The following is a 14,816-nucleotide window of genomic DNA, read 5'->3' on the forward strand; positions in this document are numbered from 1 at the left end:
AAAGAAAACAAAACGCTAGCTACTACAATTACTCTGGTTTAATATTTTTTATGTTTGTTTTTTTTTTTTAATCAGTTTAACCTTTTACTATTTATTTATTTTCTTTATAATGATTTTCATTGAAAATGCACGGAACAAGTACTATTAGCATAGAAAACGTCCTATAATAAATTATTCATTACAAAGGAAGTGCTTTTAACTTTATGTTTTCAATGGAAATGTAATATTAAACAAAAAAAGGGGGAGAAAGCAATGAAAATAATAATAAAATGAAATAGATAACATACAAGGGGAAATATACATACATATACAGTAGTTAACCGACACAGTGGGAAAATGTATTAGAATATCATATCACTTCTGGGTTTTAATTCCTTTACTGGTTTTAAAGATTTTATGTACAGTTTAAATTCCTTCAAAGAAAAAAAAGGGCAGTGATTTCCGGATTTTGACGTTTAATTACATAACAACTCAAATAATTAATTGTTGTTTTTTTTTTAACTTGATCCCAAATGCAATATCGTTTCTAGAAATAAAACTGGTAATTATGCGATATTTTGTTATATCCATTTGTAAATTCCAAGCCAAAATGTATGTATTATACACTACATGAGAAAAATATATGGTCTTTGGTTTCAATATGAAACAAAATAAGCACATATTAGCATCGATATTAAAACGTGGGGCCTTAGTAATTCTTTAAAATGATAAATATAATGATCTCATCATTGTATATGAAATGTATGTAATGTATAATCTCATTCTTTTGATGTGTTCCTGTCACTACGGACTCCTATCGAAACAAAAAACGTTTAAACGCGCACTAACTCTTTTTGCCTGTCTCGGCCACCGTACCTTCTGGAAAAAAAAGGGGGAAAAAAATCACTCCAAGATGGCGCTGCGCACGGTTAGTGCTGCTGCACTGCTCACTGGGAAAGATTTAGGGGTCAGTAATGCGAGGACGTTCGTCACAACAGGTATTGTAACGACATTACTACATTACATTATTTTTACATGTTAGAAGTTGGTGCCCATGCTTTAGTATAGCATGTTTGGTGTGTACGTCAGGTTACAGCAGTTTGACGCAGACCCTCGTTACATGCTCTGCTCCTCTGTGGAGAGACACATTACGACAAACTCCATCAAATGTGACAGATAAATGTGAACTTAATGGTGCAGTGGTCGGCAAAGGGAAACATGCGAAGCCCAGCCCAATAATAGCAATAATATTAGCGCTGATAGACAGTTGTTGATAGACAGTATATTAAGTACAAATTGAGGTAGGCTACTTGTACTTGAGAATATCTACAGTATGCTACTTAATACTTATACTTAAAAGATTCAGGCTCATTAGTCCAAAATATATACAATAAATAAATAAATTATGATTTATACCAACAAGGCTTTATTGGCATCCACCGGAAAATTCACAAGCTACCTAGCAGTATAATAATATATACAGTCATTAAAATTAGCCCTACCTCCACCAGCTGCACCAGTGAACTGGACTTGTACTTATAACAGATTATTTCTACAGTGTGCTATTACAGCTTTTACTTAAAGAGACCGTTCACCCCAAAATCAAAAGTACATATTTTTCCTCTTCCCTGTAGAACTATTTATCAGTCTAGATTATTATTGTGTGAGTTGTTGAATGTTGGAGATATCGGCTGTAGAGATGTCTCCTTCCAATGTAATGGAACTAGATGGCACTTAAAGGCTCAAAGTGCCAAAAAATAAGTTTGAAAAACTCAACAGCAATGTGTCTTTCGAGAAATCATGACCTGGTTACTCAAGATAATCCACCTGTTGTGAGCAGTTTCATGTAGGAACTATTTTCTTTCTACTGAACTACTCCTACATTTATGTTTACATCTTGCACTCTCAAGAGCATGAGCCTCTCATCCATGAGTAGATGTTATGAGCAGTTTTATGTACAAATTATTTCCTTTCTACTGAACACTCACCAATAATGTTACCACAAAGAAGAAAAGTGAGCATTTACTCATGCATGAAAGGCTCTTGCTCATGACAGCGCAAGATGTAAACATTAATGGCATCCTCTTTGGCTGAGCTGTAATGTTAGCTAGCTCAGTGATGCTAGGTGAGCTAGCAGCAGATGAACGATTCCTTCTGCATGGTGATTCAGTTGGTGGGTGTAGTTCGGTTGAAAGAAAATAGTCACTGCATGATACTGCTCACAACAAGGTCTGTGGATTATCTTGAGTAACCAGGTCGCGATTTCTGGAAAGAGACATTGGTAATAAGTTTTTCAAATGTATTTTTGTGACGCTTTGAGCACCACAAGCTGAGTGCCATCTAGTTCCATTATATTGGAGAGAAGGCAAACATCTCTTTGACCGATATCTGCAACACTTGACAACTCACCCCAAATCTTGATTTGGGGGTTGAACTGTCCTTTTAACAAAAATCTGAGTAATACTTCTACCACTGCTGATAGGGTTATCCATCGTTACATATCGGTTACCATTGACACTCTATTTTGGGGATTAGTTCCCATTATTAGTTTAAAGAAACCAATAAAGAACCAAACATGAAAGGTGAAAGAAGTGCTTTGTAACTAACTAACTGTTGGGGATTCTTCCACATGACAGCATTCCTCTGCAGACGGGTACCTCCTTTGGGTCCAATGCCAAATGAGGACATTGACGTTACAAAGCTGAAGTCGTTGGAGAAGTGTCGCAGCTACAATCGTTACTTTAGACAAGCTCAGGAAGCAAACAACAAACCCGTCTGGTGGAAGACCTACAGAAGCTACATGGAAAAAGCTGATCCTGAGCATGGTGAGCACAGGATGTTGTGAACACGTCATGGCAAAAATGATCAGGCAAGTTCACAGTCTGAATGAGTCTTGTGTTGTTGCAGGTGCAGAGCGAGTGGACATTGGACTGCCATACTATCGACCCAGTCGAGAATATAGGGAGAAGAAGCAGCTGTTGAAAGACAACAAGAAGAATGTTGAGCTGGAGAGGGCTTTACGTCTGCGCACTTGTAAGCTCACACCTACTTACCCTTAAGTTAATACCACAGCCTTTAATTGATGAGTGAATAAACAGTTTTTTTCAAACTCTTTATCCCACCAGTTAAGATCCCTCTGGATCGAGTGCAGGAAACCTGGGAGAAGAGAGCTGCTCCATTTCATATAAAGAGAGTTGCAGACCACTACGGAGTCTTCAGAGATCTCTTCCCCATGGCATACTTTCTGCCTCATGTCCCACTCCGCATCTGCTATGGCCAAGACAACAGTGGTCAAGTGTATTATGGGAATCGGTTGACACCAACAGAAGTACGTCAAAGGACTGCAAGTTGTGCAGTGTCCTGATCTCGCCTGTAATTGATATTCTAAGGGTCAATGCCACCAAGTTAAACTTTTTTTCTGTTTGTTTTAACACATCATCCCTACCCTGCATTCCATATGTGTTTCATTTTATTCACTTTTCTGCTGTGTACCCACCATTTTGTGTCTTCTCTAACTATATTCTTTGCCCTGTCTTTGCTGTACTTTTGTGTCCAGGCAGCATGTGCCCCTCAAATCAGCTTCAATGTGGAGGAGGGCTCCCTGTGGACCCTTCTGCTCACTTGTCCAGGTCAGCATCAGCTTTCACAGGAGGTTACCACTAGATTGTGATTATCAGCAACTGTCTACACTGCCTGTTAGGGATCAACACAGATTGTTGATGAATTCTCAGCTTTTTCAGACTGTCTAAAATGATTCATTGTTTTTTTTTTTTTTCCAGATGAGCATCTTCTGGATAATGATGCAGAATACATCCACTGGCTAGTGTGAGTACTTGAAGTCACTTCTGCTCTTAGTTATAAGCAAGTTAAAGACAACATGAATTGCATTTAGTTGCTTTACAGGGAGACTTAAAAGTACAGTATCCCACTGTCTAGCTAATCGCCACCACTCTTCACTGCTCTCATATGGCTGGGGATGAACATGAGTACCCAAGTGCTTGAGTACTTGATTTGGATGTCAGAATTTCTTTGATGTATAGAGTACTCGCTGCCCAACCTCCCACATGTGAACGTGACTTTTATATTTATACATATATATATATGTATATATGTATACTTTTTTTTACTATTTAAAATGGGTAAAATTTCATTTCATTGTGGAGCTGCGTGCAGTGTATCTCTTCACTTAGCACCTCTTTGCCCCGCTGTCGCTCTCTGTTTATACTCTGTTTATAATGAGACGCTTAGAGACTACTGCTGCAGGAGTGTGAGCTCTGCTCCGGGACAGTTGGTGAACAAACACACACAGTGACAGGGCTAACAGTTAGCATCACAGGGCTAACATTATCTAACAGTTATTATCTAACAGTTACTAACAGGTTTAGCGGGTTGTGTTAGCTTGTGCTAACTGGGAAATGGATCTTTTGTTACCTTTGATTTTATGGTTTAACAGACTAATTAAAGCCTGATTGTTCAATACATGAATTTCAAATTGCACTTGTTTTCTGTTGTTGGCCAATTTACATTACTGTTCTTAACATTTTACTTTTTTTTGTGAGTACTAAAATGTGGAAACTACTTAAAATGCCTGTCCCTACATACAGCAGTTACTGCTGATAATAAATTGTTGCATAGCATTGTGCCACACTGTCAGCTCTTGTTAAGTACAGTTTGTGCTGTTAGCACCGTTGGCTGCTAGCCGCCAACTCAGCCACCTCCACGTTGAGAGCCATGTGCAGGCAATCCCGGCCCAGACTCTGAATCATCAATTTGCTCTGAATGTCGTATACAGCTCCTTTGAAGTCAGAATTGAAGTCAATTTTTCGCCACTACACTGTTGAATGACCTGTGTGTCCATAGAGGGAACATACCAGGCGGAGCAGTGCAGGCCGGAGAGGAGCTGTGTCACTACCTGCCCCCTTTCCCTGCCAGAGGAACAGGCTTCCACCGCTACATTTATGTCCTCTTCAAGCAAGAGGGACCCATCAACTTCCAGGAGGATGTCAGGCCATCGCCATGGTGAGCAAGACACTCAAATGCGGTGCGGTGACACTAACAAAGCAAAATACTGTTTTGAGTGAATAACGTCAGCTTAATTTATCCAGACTCCAGAGGCTAGTTTGCACATTACTTAATCACAATGCTGCGCCCATAGGTGTGAGCATTAATGGTTGTCTGCCTCTGTGTGTCAGCCCTGTAATAATCTGGTGACCTGTCCTGACCCTTAAGAGGGTACGCGGTTACAGGAAAAGGATAGCCAATGAAGTCATTAATCACAAGGATTTTCTTTAAGTTACATGCAGAACCTTTAAGCATAGTGTGTGCCATTGTCAGCAGCCATGTAATCTTTCAGTAAACTGTATTTATAACATCAGAGTGTCTTAGTTTATGTTTAATATAGCAACAAAGACATTAAGCATATGTTGGCTCTCCCCCTCAGCCATTCTCTGGAGGATCGTACCTTTAAGACACTGGATTTCTACAGAAAGCACCAGGACAACATCACCCCTGCAGGCCTGGCCTTCTTCCAGTGCCAGTGGGATGAATCTGTCACCAACACCTTTCACACGACACTCAGTGAGTCACGCTAAGGCTCACAAACACAGCACAAGTTCGGTCTTGTGCCATTTTTATTAGCTTTCCTAGATTGAAGGACAAAAAGTTTGTGTGGTAGTTGCGTGTCTTTTAATTAATGATGATAACCGTCTGTTGCAACTTCTCCCTGCAGACATGAGGGAGCCAGTGTTTGAGTTCATCCGGCCTCCAGTGTACCACCCTCCACAGGTCAAATTCCCTCAGGGACAGCCCCTGCGGTACCTGGATAGATACAGAGATGGAAAGGAGCACACCTATGGAATATATTGATTATGAGACACGCATTCACAGAAACACACACACACACACACACACACACACACACACACATTACCCTGCAAATCTGTAGTGATGTCTGGCATATTTATGTTTACCAATAAAGCATTTTTCAACTGTGTTGAGATTGATTTGTTTATCCATCAAAAAGGTTATGATTTTGGTCCAGTTGCATCAAATGTCTTTTAGTTAGTTGGAAACAGACAGCAGGATATTTTTGATATTTGTTTCGATACAATTAGATATAAAGTTTGGGTGAAGGAACAGGTGTTTGATTCAAAGTTGCATCCCTGGATGTGCCGCAACACATCATCAGTGATGTTACCTGAGGTCATTGTGCGTTTGAGGTCTTTTAACATCATAAACGCTTGCTCAGGTGACCCTGCCAGGGTTGACCTGACTGTCCCAGCAGCATTGGCCCAAAGATTAGTTTTTTTGGAAGATTTCTTTTGTCACTCTTTGTTCGTTCTGCTCTCATTTGAACAATTCTACATTATTGTAATAGACACAATTTTCTTATAAATTTATAAGTGTGAATTTGTGTTGAGTACCAAGTACTGAGTATCAGTCACAACAGGCTAAATGAGCGGTTGTACATATGGTTTTTGGTGTCAAGCAAGTTCATGAGTCCTTGAAAGCATGATAAGACACAACACAATAACATATGGTGATATATCAGGACAGTTAAATCTCAGATTGATTGCCTGGTGCAGTCTGCACTGACAATTAGAAGTGAAAGGTTATCCACTTTTCCAGGGTTCTTTAAGTAGTCCAGAACAAGTGTACTTTGGCTTCGGTGTAAAATGGCTGCAGTATGTTTTGCAAACCACCAGGTGCCACTGTGCTTGCAGATTTTAAAGTCTCACAGCTTCAAAGCCCCAAAGCTTCACAGGGCCTCATCCAGCAATCACACATCAGTAAATGAAAGTTGAAAGTAAATCCCAGCAGAGTTTTGTACTTCATCAACCTGAGGAGCAGATATCATCAGCCTCAGTAACTGCAAACACATATGTGGGTATGCATGCTTGTGGCATGGCTTTAGGGATGGCAATGCCTGTCTCTCCTCATAACCTCTGCCATTAAAAGGTAACTGATACATTTAAATTAGGCTCCTGTTTTCCCATGTTTTTTATGTCTAAGTGACTAATGGGAACAAGAGTAAGATGCTTTTTAAAACCAGAAATAGCCCCAAAATCACTATCATCAAACCCACCAGACTTCATTTAAAGAAACAGTAATTTCATCATTGTAAAACACACTTTATACAAAGTGAACAGAAACAAAATAAAACCCACAAATGCCATTTTGGTTCATCTTTCCACTGTTCCAACAATCACCAGCTCTGGTTTGGTTGAAATAAACCCTTAATTCACCCAGTTAGATGTGAAAATACGTTGTCTCTATACACACTAAAATTACTATTTATTTAAATGGAGTCTGGTGACTTTAGTGAGGGTGTTTTGGGGGGTTGTTTCTCGTTAAACAAAAAGGATCTTACTCTTTATCATAAAGGTATATTTCTGTGGGGATCCTCTGCATAATGTTGTCACTTGAAATAATAGTCTGAGCCTGTCAGTAGCGAAAACAAGCACTTTGAGTGGACGTAAATTGAGGGTGCAAACATGCCCTGAGTGGTTACATGACAGCCTGTTTAATGGCCGCCAGCTGCAGCCCTCTCACTCAATACTGGACCAAATTTCAAAACTGATGTTCACATTAGTCACTTAGACACAAAACTATGTATAGAATAGCCTATACCCATTAAACCTTTCACATCCTTTCACAACAAAGCCATCATAGTTCTGGACAAGAAACCACAAAGATTTCATGGGCTTGGCCCAACTTTTTTTCCTTTTACATATCTTGTGTGTGTGTGTGTGTGTGTGTGTGTGTGTGTGTGTGTGTGTTGGGGTGGGGGTAGGTCATTTTCTGTAGCTGTCATCCTTACAAATATATTTCTTCCATAGTGGTCTGAAGAGGAAGGATATCTCTTAAATGTCCTTACTTTCCCCCCTTCTTATGGATCTTCCTCACTGTTTGGACCTAACCTGACACTCTGTTTCATATTAGGATTGCTCCTTAACATAAATCCACAACAAATAATGTTAAATAACTATGTAAAGCTTTCTCATAGTTTTACAGTCAATGCGTATTGCATTTGACACATGAAGGGCTGAATCTCATCTAACACTCTCTGAGGAGAGAGCCAATTAGAGCTGATCAGCCACAGCTGTGCCACCTGCATGAGGGTTTTTGACCTGGCATGCTGAATAGCAAACACTTTCTCTTGGTGACTGAAGCAATGGGAGCTGTGTGGACATTGCTGTTTTGTCTGCTGACTGTTTGGCTCGTCAAAGGTTTCTATGTTTCTTCTGTTTGAAGCTTGTGTTTAAGAAACTGGTGGTGGAGTATACCAAATGTAGAGTGAGGCTAATAACTCATTCCTGAATTGTTGTTTAGCTGTAACAAGTTGTGATGAGTGCCATCAGACAGCAAAAACATTTGATTAACCTCAACTGCACTGTCTATAGGCTCTTGTTTGCCAGTTGATGGCACAAATGAAGGACTTGATGTGCTGCAGAGGAGAATAAGAGGTAAGAACAGCAGTGATAGAAGCTATATGGAGATACTTTCTGATATTAATGTATTTTTTTCTTACACTCCAGATGTGTCTCCCAATGATATCTCCATAAAGAAGGCCCTTGCACTTCTCGAGTCAATGGAGACCATGTTGGAGCATAATGCTAAAGAAGGTGAGCAGGCTCTGTGAAACCCTATCAGACAAATGAAAGCGTGTGTGTAGATCCTAGGCTCTGTGTCACACTGGTTCGTTAAGGTTTCAAGTTGTTGCTTTGTTTGGATACTGGAATTCCAACTGTGTCTAATTAAAGCTGCACTGATGATACAATAGCAGGTATACAGCTGCTATGGCTAATTAAAACCATGCAATTCTTTTACAGTACAGGTCTACCTGCTTGCTGTATGTTTATTTGTTCTGTCATGTTGTAATAAAACCAACCCCACTGAACTGACAACCAGTGTTAAATCTTCACAAATCAAAGTCTAGCACTCAGCTTTAAAATCAGTTTTTAAAGCAATGTTTTTGAGTAATGAATTCTTACAGTAGTGTAAAAGTCTAGAAAATGAACATCACTAAATTTCTTTTTGTTCTAAATTGTCTAGTGAATGTCTTTCAGTACAACTGGAAACCAATGAAGTGGAAGCTGAGGCATCAGTCGGTCACCTGAAACTTGTACAACAGACTGGCCCAAAAGAGCTCAAAACTCAGAAAGATGACTACAGTTCACACATGGCAAACGGCAGCATGACTCCACCAGCCAGCTACCACCACAACAATGTAACTGTAGCCAACAGCTTGAGGAGCAACAACGTGACTGCGGCTAGTGACCAGGAGAGCGGCAACGTGACTGCGGCCAGCGACCAGGAAAGCGGCAACGTGACTGCGGCCAGCGACCGGGAAAGCGGCAACGTGACTGCGGCCAGCGACCAAGAGAGCGACAACGTGACTGTGGCCAGCGACCAGGAAAGCGGCAATGTGACTGCGGCTAGTGACCAGGAGAGCGGCAACGTGACTGCGGCCAGCGACCAGGAGAGCGGCAATGTGACTGCGGCCAGCGACCAGGAAAGCGGCAATGTGACTGCGGCCAGCGACCAGGAAAGCGGCAACGTGACTGCGGCCAGCGACCAAGAAAGCGGCAACGTGACTGCGGCCAGTGACCAGGAGAGCGGCAACGTGACTGCGGCCAGCGACCAGGAAAGCGGCAATGTGACTGCGGCCAGCGACCAGGAAAGCGGCAACGTGACTGCGGCCAGCGACCAGGAAAGCGGCAACGTGACTGCGGCCAGCGACCAAAAAAGCGGCAATGTGACTGCAGCCAGTGACCAGGAGAGCGGCAATGTGACTGCGGCCAGCGACCAGGAGAGCGGCAATGTGACTGCGGCCAGCGACCAAGAAAGCGGCAACGTGACTGCGGCCAGTGACCAGGAGAGCGGCAATGTGACTGCGGCCAGCGACCAAGAAAGCGGCAACGTGACTGCGGCCAGTGACCAGGAGAGCGGCAACGTGACTGCGGCCAGTGACCAGGAAAGCGGCAACGTGACTGCGGCCAGCGACCAGGAGAGCGGCAACGTGACTGCGGCCAGCGACCAGGAAAGCGGCAATGTGACTGCGGCCAGCGACCAGGAAAGCGGCAACGTGACTGCGGCCAGCGACCAAGAAAGCGGCAACGTGACTGCGGCCAGCGACCAGGAGAGCGGCAACGTGACTGCGGCCAGCGACCAGGAAAGCGGCAATGTGACTGCGGCCAGCGACCAGGAAAGCGGCAACGTGACTGCGGCCAGCGACCAGGAGAGCGGCAACGTGACTGCGGCCAGCGACCAAGAAAGCGGCAACGTGACTGCGGCCAGTGACCAGGAGAGCGGCAACGTGACTGCGGCCAGTGACCAGGAGAGCGGCAACGTGACTGCGGCCAGTGACCAGGAGAGCGGCAATGTGACTGCGGCCAGTGACCAGGAAAGTGGCAACGTGACTGCGGCCAGTGACCAGGAGAGCGGCAACGTGACTGCGGCCAGTGACCAGGAGAGCGGCAACGTGACTGCGGCCAGCGACCAAGAGAGCGACAACGTGACTGTGGCCAGCGACCAGGAAAGCGGCAACGTGACTGCGGCCAGTGACCAGGAGAGCGGCAATGTGACTGCAGCCAGTGACCAGGAGAGCGGCAACGTGACTGCAGCCAGTGACCAGGAAAGCGGCAACGTGACTGCAGCCAGTGACCAGGAGAGCGGCAATGTGACTGCAGCCAGTGACCAGGAGAGCGGCAACGTGACTGCGGCCAGCGACCAAGAAAGTGGCAACGTGACTGCGGCCAGTGACCAGGAGAGCGGCAATGTGACTGCGGCCAGCGACCAAGAAAGCGGCAACGTGACTGCGGCCAGTGACCAGGAAAGCGGCAATGTGACTGCGGCCAGCGACCAGGAAAGCGGCAACGTGACTGCGGCCAATGACAATGGAGCTGTTGATGAAGTCACAGAGATGGGACCTGACCATGGCAACAGCAGCAACGTGACAGAGGCCAGCGATGATGGAGCTGTTAATGAAGCCGCAGAGATGGGACCTGAAAGTGGCGCAGCTGTGACAAAAATGAGCAGAGTCGGAGCTAAAACTCCAAAACTGATCACGAACTCGCACGGTCATGGAGAGCCCAAGTTAAAGTAGGGAATACATGTGAGGAACCATGCAAGAGCTCATTCTGAACGCAAGATGTTTCATTCTGCATGTACCTGCTTTTATCTCTCTGCTTTAAATAAAACCCTAAACTGATGTTTGTTTCCTTATTTCTCCTTGGGGATGGGAAGATTTAAATGGGTCTAGCATAAGTTGTGGTTCACTTAGTAGGGCAGCTAAATACAAAATTGTTCAGAAACTACCATTAGCCAAATGGAAATCCAACATGTCTGCCTTTTAAGATGGCCACCAAATGTGTGGCTTTGAACAATTGCCAAGGTTTATTCTTTTATAATTGTAAGCACTTTCTGGTATGGAATACAACCAGGTTTATGATAACTGCCCTACAGCTAGCCTTATTGTTCACTCCAGTATCCTTCCAGTCCTGTGGCTCAGCTCTCGTGCTGGCACAGCCTGTTAATTCAGATGTGGCTATCAAACTGACATGGGGACACGCATAGCTGCAGATACATACATGTATTGAACCCTTCTGCAATGCATCATTGTAGTGAAGAAATGAGGCCAAACGTAGCAATCCACTTTAACTCAGTGCATAAAGACGTGATTCACGTTTATAGGTAACAAGATGTAACCCTTATCCTAACCTTAACCACCTCTTAACAACTTTGTAGCTAGCTAAATACTACGCATTTTTTTCAGGGGGCTGATCCTGGACTGACGTGTAGGTATGGTGGGTGCATCATGTATCTGGTGGGGTCACATAGGTGCTACAGCTACACCTACTCAGACATGGGAGCTGATTAGATATTCTTTAGGACACTTAGCAGTGATGTCACCAGTGTGCTCTGGTCTTGAATGACATTCACTCATAACTACCATTGACGGTTAATTCTAAAATGGCTGTGCAAAATTTGGTTTGTTTATTTCAGAATTTACACTTGGCTGTCTCACTATTTGTGAATGTCCCTGGAGAACAAGGGGCCTTTCCCAAACCACCCCATACACCCTCTCCCTACCCACTTTCATTCCATTTCCATGTTCACATGGAGGATCTGCCACACTGAGTGCCATCCCAAAACAACTAGTGGGGAGTGGAAGTGAGTTATAGAACCCTCTGTAAAAACAAAGTTCCACTTCAGAAATGCCTTCATTCTTGGTGGCATAGATTTAACAAGGTGCTGGAAACATTCCTCAGAGATTTTGGTCCATATTGACATGATAGCATTATGCAGTTGCTTCAGATTTGTCGGCTGCACACCAATGATACAAATCTCCTATTCCACCACATCCCAAAGGTGCTCTACTGGATTGAGATCTGGTGACTGTGGAGGCCATTGGAGTACAGTGAACTCATCGTCATATTCAAGAAACCAGTCTGAGATGATTTGAGCTTTGTGACATGGTGCGTTATCCTGCTGGAAGTAGCCATCAGAAGATGGGTACACTGTGGTCATAAAGGGATGGACATGGTCAGCAACAATACTCGGGTAGGCTGTATGGTAAAGCTATGGTCTACATTTAGAAAGATTGATCATTATTATTAACATCATTTAGATGGTGGTTATGGCCCAATAGTACTAGCTACACAATGTGAAGAGCAAAAGGAACCAAAAAAAGTCCATATTCTCTGGTGGCTGCAGGCCTGCAAAGAAATTGACCAATCACAGCCATCCGGTCCGCATGGGAGTTACTCCTTGCTCAAATTTGCACTCTCTCTCTCTTACCCTCCATCCAATCCCCTCGCTCCATTTTGACTCTTCTCTGCTCCTCGTCCTGCTTCGTCTCAACCCCCCTCCGCATTTGAAAGTACGAGGGGTTTGTAAGGCCCTGAGCGATTCAGCTACACAAGTTTAAATATGGAAAATAAAGAGAGTGATAGCAGCAAGCGGCCTCTGCTTGCCCCACCGGCAAAGGCCGAAAGGAAGTGCAAGTCTGCCTCTGAAAAGGCAGAAACGAAGAGGAAATGTGACAAATTGAGGGCTCAAAGCAGGGTAAACATCGGGTCATCCTTTGACCGATGGAGAAAGCTCCGGCAAGATCTGGGCCTGAAAAGTGATGCTGATACAACAGAGTTTTTGTTGAATAGGTAATATTTCGTTTTAATTGTGGATGTTGTGACACAGATAATCTCGGCTGGGCCGAGTCTCACTTTAAGATTGGAGAAAAAAACGCTCCGGCTGCTTGTATTTCTTTCAACCAATCACAATCGTTCTGGGCGGTGCCACAGCAACAGTGCGCATGCAAAAATATTGCCGGGGGGAAACAGGTTTTGGTGTAACATGCCCACAAAAATATCGCCTACAGGACGCGAACCATGGCAGAAAAATGGCTACATTCCCGCAAGATCAAACACTGCAAAAGTTAGTAAAGGACGTGTTGAAAACGGTTGAAAACTGCTACACAACCGGAGGTGGTAGGGCGGGACTTCAGCAGGTAGCTCGTTCCGCCAAATGAGAGGCTGATCTATGCAGCGAACTTCCGCCCACTCAGACTATGACACAGATAACTGTATGCCAATGCTGGCTTATGACTGTGAAAGCTGCCGTTAGTTTTTTGTGATTAGACGGCATCGAAACATGTTTTGTCTGCAATATTGTCAACACTTGTTTACTTGTTTGACAGAGATGTTAGCCTTACTTTTAGCATTGTAAGCCAAAATTGCTATCATGTTTACACATTGTCACATCAGCTTGTTTATGTGTCGTTAGGAGGCTCAGAGGGGAGGGGGGACACAAGCTCGGAGGGGAGGGGTCATGGAGCACAGAGGGAGGGGTGTGTTTGTGGAGGGGGTGCTTTTTTCAAATCTTTCTCATCGTCTTTCTAAATGTAGACCATAGCTTTAAATGATGCTCAATTAGTACAAAGGGGCCCAAAGTGTGCCAAGAAAATATCCCCCACACCATTACACCACCAGCAGCCTGAACCGTTGATACAAATCAGGATGGATCGTTTTTCCAGTCGTCTATTGTCCAATTTTGGTGAGCCTGTGCAAATTGTAGCCTCAGTTTTCTGTTGTTAGCTGACAGGAGTTGTCCTCCGTGTTGTCCTCTGCTGGTGTAGCCCATCTGCTTCAAGGTTCGACGTTTTGTTCTTTCAGAGATGGTCTTCTGCATACCTTGGTTGTAATAAGGGGTTTTTTGAGTTACTGTTGCCTTTCTATCATCTTGAACCAGTCTGGCCATTCTCCTCTGACCTCTGGCATCAACAAGGCATTTTTGGACCATACTCTGCAAACCCTAGAGATGGTTGTGCATGAAAATCCCAGAAGATCAGCAGTTTCTGAAATACTCAGCCTAGCCTGTGTGGCCAAGTGGCCGTTTACACGTTGCCGGCTATTTTCATAAACGGACATTTCACCGTCTCCGTTTTCAAAAAGATCTTCGTTTATACTTACCCGTGTATATATACACAAGAGCATGCCAAACCTGTAGGTGGCAGTGTAACAAGAAGCTCAAGCCTTCCATGTATCCATTGTCACCATAGCAACATAGGTCGCACTTTTTACACAGGCGCAAGTTCCGGCGCATACTGTGACGTCGGCTGCCTATAACTCCGTTTATCTCCGTTTATCTCAGTTTACATGCAAACGCGCAACCGGAGTTTTCCAAAATCTCCACTCTGGCCGGAGTTTTTAGAAAGACTCGTTTTCAGAGGAGAAATCTCCGTTTGTGTGTAAACGAAGGGCACAAACAAAGGAAGATGTCTCCGTTTATCAAAATCACTGTGTACGTGTAAACGGCCTCCAAGTGATTGGCTAATT

The 14,816-nt window shown here is 43.8% G+C and overlaps 2 protein-coding genes across 3 annotated transcripts; both read left to right on the forward strand.

Moving 5' to 3' along the window:
* The first annotated feature begins 832 nt into the window (after positions 1–832).
* Positions 833–5,971, forward strand: mrpl38 (mitochondrial ribosomal protein L38). The gene is made up of 9 exons (XM_033610894.2): positions 833–977; positions 2,616–2,804; positions 2,887–3,012; positions 3,105–3,307; positions 3,536–3,608; positions 3,759–3,804; positions 4,840–4,998; positions 5,420–5,556; positions 5,708–5,971. The coding sequence occupies exons 1-9, from the start codon at positions 893–895 to the stop codon at positions 5,842–5,844; spliced, it is 1,155 nt and encodes a 384-aa protein (XP_033466785.1). The 5' UTR covers positions 833–892; the 3' UTR covers positions 5,845–5,971.
* A 2,084-nt stretch (positions 5,972–8,055) lies between these two features.
* Positions 8,056–11,191, forward strand: LOC117247022 (uncharacterized). 2 transcript variants are annotated; one of them, XM_078163496.1, is made up of 4 exons: positions 8,056–8,207; positions 8,382–8,444; positions 8,517–8,603; positions 9,034–11,191. In XM_078163496.1, the coding sequence occupies exon 4, from the start codon at positions 9,161–9,163 to the stop codon at positions 11,084–11,086; it is 1,926 nt and encodes a 641-aa protein (XP_078019622.1). In that variant the 5' UTR covers positions 8,056–8,207; positions 8,382–8,444; positions 8,517–8,603; positions 9,034–9,160; the 3' UTR covers positions 11,087–11,191. The 2 variants fall into 2 exon arrangements, with proteins under 2 accessions (XP_078019622.1, XP_078019621.1); XM_078163495.1 differs by having other exon boundaries at positions 8,057–8,207; positions 9,048–11,191.
* The last annotated feature ends 3,625 nt before the right edge of the window (positions 11,192–14,816 follow it).

This window comes from Epinephelus lanceolatus, chromosome 21 (assembly GCF_041903045.1).
Source record: "Epinephelus lanceolatus isolate andai-2023 chromosome 21, ASM4190304v1, whole genome shotgun sequence".
NCBI classification, from domain to species: Eukaryota; Metazoa; Chordata; class Actinopteri; order Perciformes; family Serranidae; genus Epinephelus; species Epinephelus lanceolatus.

Excerpts from the sequence above, each read along its gene's own strand:
- mrpl38 (XM_033610894.2), top strand. The coding sequence starts at position 893 with ATGGCGCTGCGCACGGTTAGTGCTGCTGCACTGCTCACTGGGAAAGAT. Across the intron at positions 3,805-4,839 it reads GAATACATCCACTGGCTAGT|AGGGAACATACCAGGCGGAG; the intron begins GTGAGTACTTGA and ends GTGTGTCCATAG. Across the intron at positions 4,999-5,419 it reads GATGTCAGGCCATCGCCATG|CCATTCTCTGGAGGATCGTA; the intron begins GTGAGCAAGACA and ends TCTCCCCCTCAG.
- LOC117247022 (XM_078163495.1), top strand. The coding sequence starts at position 8,114 with ATGCTGAATAGCAAACACTTTCTCTTGGTGACTGAAGCAATGGGAGCT. Across the intron at positions 8,445-8,516 it reads GCTGCAGAGGAGAATAAGAG|ATGTGTCTCCCAATGATATC; the intron begins GTAAGAACAGCA and ends CTTACACTCCAG. Across the intron at positions 8,604-9,047 it reads GGAGCATAATGCTAAAGAAG|TACAACTGGAAACCAATGAA; the intron begins GTGAGCAGGCTC and ends AATGTCTTTCAG.